General features: G+C 39.0%; 1 protein-coding gene across 1 annotated transcript; it reads left to right on the top strand.

Moving 5' to 3' along the window:
* Positions 1-1,676: 1,676 nt before the first annotated feature.
* On the top strand, positions 1,677-5,462 carry LOC125535032 (protein N-terminal glutamine amidohydrolase). The gene is made up of 6 exons (XM_048698098.1): positions 1,677-1,843; positions 2,629-2,734; positions 2,886-2,963; positions 3,603-3,736; positions 4,651-4,775; positions 5,036-5,462. Exons 1-6 carry the CDS (start codon positions 1,722-1,724, stop codon positions 5,197-5,199), a joined length of 729 nt encoding a protein of 242 aa, XP_048554055.1. The 5' UTR covers positions 1,677-1,721; the 3' UTR covers positions 5,200-5,462.
* The last annotated feature ends 1,404 nt before the right edge of the window (positions 5,463-6,866 follow it).

Genomic DNA, 6,866 nt, shown 5'->3' with positions numbered 1-6,866 from the left:
CACCCTTTGCGCCAGTTACCGACCCCGCTCTCACGCGCCCTTCTTTTCTGGGTCGGCCCAACAAGTGAGCTATTCGCGCCGCCAGTAAGAGAAAACTTCACTCGATCAACGCTTGGTGGTCGACCGTTGACTTTTGAAAAAGGTTCACAAATTTGGAAAAAGAATTTGTGGGTTTGAAAAATGCTCATGGATTTTAAAAACTTCACAGATTTTTTAAAAGTTCGCGCATTACAAAAAAATGTGAATTTGTAGAATGTTCATGAATTTGGGAAAGGTTGTGAATTTGAAAATGTTTCATGAAATTTGTTTTAAAACACAAAATTCAAAAAAAATCATGAATTTGAAAAAAAATCATATTTTTGTGGGAAAAGTTTATGAAATTAAAATAAGTTAATTTAAAAATCATGGGTTTATTTATTTTGCAAATTTTAAAAAGGGTTCACTAACATGAAAAGGTTTGCAAATTTTTAAAAAGAACAAAAATGAAAGAATACAGACCAAGAAAACCAAAAGAAAACCGTCCTGGAAGAAGACTAGCATGGACCGGTCCATTTATCATGTAGCGAAAAGCTTCCTGTGCGCCGAAATCACTAATTAAAGAGTATTCGTTGCAAAGAACACTCCACTTCCCCATGTTGCGACAAGTGGCGCACACGCAGCGCGCCACTTGTCGCAACCTGAGAGTTTTCCCTTTTTTCGTAGATCCGTTTATTCAAAACGTTTTATCTTTTAAACCGTGCGTCCAAATCTCGAACCGTTTTCATCATTGGATTCCTCGCGTCGAGATCTTCAAAACTAGATCCTATGTTAATAGGTTTTGATGAACTTTTTTATGAAAAAAATCGAAGGAAAATAACCAACCGAATCGGGAGCACGGTTTTTTTCCCTTTCCAAAAGAGGCACGTCTGTGCCTCTCGTGAAATCACACCCGTGCCTCTTGTGAAAGCAATACCGTGACTCTTGTGTAAGGAAAAAAATAAAAAACACGCTTTTTTCGTTTCCGAGAGGCACGACCGTGATTCTCACGAAAGCACAACTGTGCTCTCGCGGAAAGCAAAACCATGACTCTCGCGAAATAAAAAAAACAGAAAACGCGTATTTTTTTTCCCTTTCCGAGAGGCACGGCCGTGGCTCTCGCGAAAGCACAACCGTGCCTCTCGCAGAAGCAAAACCGTGACTCTCGCGAAAGAAAAAAAAAAGAAAACGCGCTTTTTTTCCATTTTCGAAAGGCACGGCCGTGACTCTCGCTAAAGCACAACCGTGACTTTCGCAGAAAAAACGTGTTTTTTCGTGCAAAAAAATTTCAAAATTTTTTATCGAAAAGCTAAGGAAGACCGGGAGAAAACCAAAACATCGAAAAAACCCAGAAAAAATCCGTTTAAAAAGTCGAAAACGCATGCAGAAAAATAAAAAAATATAAAATCCGGAGGGAGCGTCTAGAGCGCGGCACGTGGCGAATGGCTGAGAGCGCGCTAAGTGGCGCTAATCATTGCGAGGCTCCCGAAGGAGCGCTCGTTAACTAGTTACTCCCCCTGTGCGCTCTGTACCAATCTAACCAGCTTCTGAAGCGCTAATATTGTTTTTTTGAGAAATTCTGAAGCGCTAAATTGGGATTAGAACAGTTGCTGGGCCCGAATAAGCCCATAGTTGCCTTGACACCCCCCAGCCCACGAGCGACAAGCCCTTATTCTTCTTGGCTGCCGCCAAGCACTCGCGTCTCTATGGCTGACGACGGAGCAGCCGCCGGCGTAGACCCCTCTCCTTCCTCTCCCCCTATCCATCCGGCGGCACCGGACAACCCGCCCATCGATGCCGCATCCTTCACCCACACCCCGTACTACTGGTAATCGATCTCTCCGCCCTGATCCATTCTTGCTCAGATTGGGTACAACCATGGCTCCAACACATATTGTTAATTCTTCCTGCCGTGCTCGGCCACAGGAGATTCTGGGCAGGAGGTGGAAAGGTTTCTTAATGATGAGGATAGACCTTTCCTACCCAGTTATTTACCTGTATAAAGATTTTACTGATTCTGTTGAAGATGCTTGAGTGTGTGAGTGATGTGCTGAATGGGAATGGAGACTAGGGTTGAGATATAGGATTCAGTTCATATTTCTCGTTCTAGGCTTAAAACCTTGACTCTTAGAGTGAAATCATATTTGAAGTTGAATGAGGCACTTGCTAGGAACAAGATCGTGCTGAAGCTTGTAACCATAAACTACTCTAGTTGCTAATTGCTAGTACCTACAAGCAAATATGCAATTTATTTTGTGTGCAATTGGAGATTAGATTGATTTAATTAATTATTAGCTTTACTTAGTGATTCAACATTGCTTTAAAAGTCACCCTTTGGAAGAAGCTTGTACACAATGAGGATGATTCAACAACTACAGTGGTTATCTTGTTATTGGTTTATTGCATGCCACTTCTCCTAAACCATCATATATAATGTGCAATGGGCAGATTTCCTTATTTATTTCACGTGTGTTGAATTATCGATTTTCGTTCTCTTGTTTTACTCTCTTCTAAAGTGTGTCTCTCAAGCTTATACATACCACAGTCAAAATTCAAGTATTTTTTTTATTTTTATTCATTGAATAACGGTTGCGTTTAATTTTCACTGTGTAGTGAAGAAAATGTGTACTTGCTATGTAAGGAACTGATTAGAGCTGGACTTGCTGATCCTGCGGGCAATGACCTTTATGCTGTTTTCATATCAAATGAGGAAAAGAAGGTGATTTTATCTTATATTCTGTACTATGCTTCTATTCTTTTAGTGTGTGTATTTGTTGCTTTTGTTAGCTCCATTTTAGTTCGTAGTGCAGATATTTTCCTTTTTTATATTGATTTTTATGGTTTATGTTGTATTTTCCTTGGAATTTCAGATTCCCCTCTGGTATCAGAAAGCAAGTCGTACTAATGATGGATTTGTCTTGTGGGATTACCATGTAATCTGTATCCAGGTAAAAGCTATATTAGATAAGTGTCGCTTTTCTCTATAGCTTGGTATTATGATTGAGCTCTACGAGAATTTAATTGTTTTTTTTGTGAATTGTGAGAGGTTTTAGATGAAGTAAGAGACCTTAATTGTGAGAAATAAATTAGAAGTAAGGGCATGTTTGGATCTTCGCGCACTTAGCCCCACAAATATAGGCTAGCATGACTATTTGGGCAACGATTTGGTTTACCATAACATGTTTGGCATGCCAAAGTTGCTTAACACCATGGTTTACGTGTCAGACACGGTTACTAGCCAAGAGTTGCCTAATCTATTTGTGATGGCCAACCAATTATCCCATTTACCATGTTTTGTTTCTGGTTTTACAAATGAAACTTATCCTAAGTAAGAATGGTAGGCTTTGGAATCTAGATTTGTTTTCATGTATGGGTTCCCATATGTTTTTATTATGCTTTATTGATGTCTATAAGATGAAAAATGGACAGTAGGGAGATGCTGTGATCAATGTGGCATTCTGATACATCATTGTTAGTACTCAGCTTTGATATATGCATTGAGATTTGCATTTATTGCTTATATAAAATCATTGCTTTTGTATGAGTAACATTTCATGGTACCTAATCATTTGGTGTGCATATGAAAGTCTAGGCGAAACAAAGGAGATGTTCTTGATCTTGTTTGGGATTTGGACTCCAGTCTTCCTTTCCCTTCTCCATTCCTCCAGTACGTTGCTGATGCCATTCAACCACTAGCATTTGGCGACTCCATCTATGCAAGGTAAGGTTCTGTTGCTCTAGGTGTAACATTGGTGAGATAAAATTGTGATGGTGTCCATGCAAGATTACTCTTAAACAATGTGTCAATCTCCTCATATAGGCGAAACCTGATGCATATTAGTTCGGAATTACTCTTTTTTGTATGCAATTGTTTTATTGACTGATGCAGGACATGATAGCCTGTGTTAGTTACACTGATACAAGATAGTGTAGATGGGACGTGAAGTTTTTGCACGCGAGCTCAAATGAGCTTGGGTGAACAGTAAATTCGAAAAACATTTAAAAAATGTTCAAAAAAATCTGAATTTTTTTTATGGTAAACTTTGACAAATGTTCTAAGAGCTTGCAAAGTTTCATCATGAAATCACATTTGTGGAAGTCGTGGCAAAAAAAACAAAGTCTATATACTCTGAAAAATGCTACTTTCGAAAGTATTTTGGAGCACTGATTTAGTTTTTTTTTTTTGCCATGACTTCCACAAATGTGATTTCATGATGAAATTTTGCAAAGTCGTGGCAAAAAAAACAAAGTCTATATACTCTGAAAAATGCTACTTTCGAAAGTATTTTGGAGCACTGATTTAGTTTTTTTTTTTTGCCATGACTTCCACAAATGTGATTTCATGATGAAATTTTGCAAGCTCTTAGAACATTTGTCAAAGTTTGCCATAAAAAGTTCAGATTTTTTTGAACATTTTTTTAATGTTTTTCGGGTTACTGTTCATTTGAGATCAGGTGTAGAAGGGGACTTTCATGTTACTTATGTTCTCATCCTTGGTTAGAACCATTCTGCTCCGCTATCTGTGTAAATCCCAATAGGGATACATGTCTGCGTTGAAATATAGGGGGGCATGAATGATAGTTTGTTTTGGGGGTTGAAAATCAGTACTAACTATCTACCAGCTACTGTTTACAGACTTTTCCGTGTAGTTCATGGTCCGGTATTTCTTCGATCATTTGCATCAGACAGAAGTCACATGAAGGACCCCGTGGGGAATTGGATTGAGTTACCCCCAAAATATGAACCAATTGTTGCGGAAGGTATCAGATTGTATGCCTGAACCATCTTGTTGTGAAAATTCATTGCACCATCATATTCTCCTAGTCATCAAGTAGTTCCCGGAACAATCAGTCGTGCATAGGAAATTTACATGTCTAGACACACAATGAGAAGCAGTAACAAAGTTATTAGAAACTGAAAATTATCTGTGGTAGTATGTTGAATTTATATAGCTGCACGGTATCTTTCCAGTTCATAGTTTGGAACACGTTTACTCATTTGTACTTCCAACCTGTTTCAGATGGAAGCACAAATAACCTGAATGAGTACATTGCCATGACTAATAATGATGTCGGAGACCTGGAAAGCATGGTTAATGATGTCTACCACAAGAAACATGGAGTGGTGATAAACGAAACGTTGCTCCCCATGTTCTTCTCCCGGTTGCCTGAATGGCATCCTTAAGAGGAGCCCTTTGAGATATCTTGATTGGCTTGTCCCAACGGTTGAGTACTTGGTAGTGAATTGAGATCTTATGAACCAGACGTACTGCCTATCTGGAGTTTGTTAATCAAACAGTATCGCGCTTGTCTAATGATGTTGTGATAGGCCATATATTATTTCGAAGTTATTATTACTGGTGCTGTTGAGTTACTCAAACCTGAAATGATGAAACTGTTTTGTCAGCATTGTTTGATTACTGAATATCAAGGACCCTATCTACCGAACTTTTTTTTGGGGGGCGATGAATATCAACCAAACTGATTGATTGCGCCGTTTTTATATATACGTGTCCGACTTAAAAAAAATCTCTGTGCTCTGAATAGAGTGTATAAATGAGAGAAACATGCGTCTCAACAGCGCCAGCTGCGCTCTTCTAACAACCAGAATAATACTATCTTATCCCTAAACCACCACGTTAATAATAGCTGTAATGAAGAAGAAGGACGGTCATTGATCGTGCCTTGTTCCAGCAGGATGATCTTTCCACATCACGCCAGGCAGGCCGATCATCACCTGCTACTTCCTGAGATGGGATCTCTGCTTGACAAAAATAAGATGCGACTCATGGATCACGGTTCGATTCTATCAAATCATAGAATTGCGAGGACATCCAACTCTAAACGTACCAAACGGGCCAATAATTCCCGTCCGCTTTCTCCAACGCACTGGCGAGTGACAACTCGGTGGCTCACCCCCGGCTTGATTGTACGCACAGAACCAGCTGCAACGATACAAAATTTCAGACATGACAAGAATATGAAGTACACGTACGCATGGAGCCAGCTACGACGATCCAAAATTTCAGACATGACAGGAGTATGAAGTGCACCCTTTGTATTTGCCGTTTGGTCACTACTAGTAAGATTATTGTTAAAGTGTTATGATGGAATTTTTCATTTTTCCAGTTTTGGGTAGTCAATAAAAGAGACCTTGTCATAAAAAAGGAGGCTTCTTTGCACATGAAGTGTGAAAATGATCAATCATAAAAGCAACAAAAGGCTAAGTATGTAATCGTGACCATGAGGCGATGAACCATACATAATTTGAGATTTGTGCTCACTTCTAATAAGGATGCAAAAGGAAAAAAGTGCATGGCATTTACAATGGTGGATACATATTGTTTTCATCACGCTTGTGGAAAAATAGAAATTAAATTATATGCAGCATTTATCAAAGGTGCTCTAGAAAACATATTTTGACTTGTTCAATGTGTTGAGTTGATCCTTGTAGGGTACACACGGAATAAAATATAAGGGAGAGTGATTTAGAGTACAAGACCTCCCTTCAATCCAGATTAATTGTCGTTGATTCTAGTACAAAGTTAGTACAACTTTATACCAAACCATCGACAATTAATACAGATCGAGGAGAGTACTTGGTTTAAACCATCCTACCTTTGTTTCTTTATCTCTAACTTAAACCCAATCATATTCTAACAGTTAGATTAGTGAGCGGGCTCATTCATGATTGATCTCCCTACAGTAAGTGATGTGACATGAGACAAACAATCAGTGATCTTCGAATCGTTCCGAGACCGGGGACTGTTCCAGCGAATGCTTGTGTTGTTGATCACCCATCACCCACTAATCTTTTGATGATGACAATCATTCTAGTAGATGATAATACGA

This window comes from Triticum urartu, chromosome 1 (genome assembly GCF_003073215.2).
Source record: "Triticum urartu cultivar G1812 chromosome 1, Tu2.1, whole genome shotgun sequence".
NCBI classification, from domain to species: Eukaryota; Viridiplantae; Streptophyta; class Magnoliopsida; order Poales; family Poaceae; genus Triticum; species Triticum urartu.
The sequence above is the reverse complement of the archived record's forward strand: the minus strand, read 5'-3'. Positions and strand labels throughout refer to the sequence as shown.

Bases quoted from the DNA above. Each gene is read 5' to 3' on its own strand.
- LOC125535032 (XM_048698098.1), top strand. From the start codon at position 1,722: ATGGCTGACGACGGAGCAGCCGCCGGCGTAGACCCCTCTCCTTCCTCT. The intron at 1,844-2,628 runs GTAATCGATCTC...TTCACTGTGTAG, and splicing joins ACCCACACCCCGTACTACTG to TGAAGAAAATGTGTACTTGC. The intron at 2,735-2,885 runs GTGATTTTATCT...TTGGAATTTCAG, and splicing joins TATCAAATGAGGAAAAGAAG to ATTCCCCTCTGGTATCAGAA.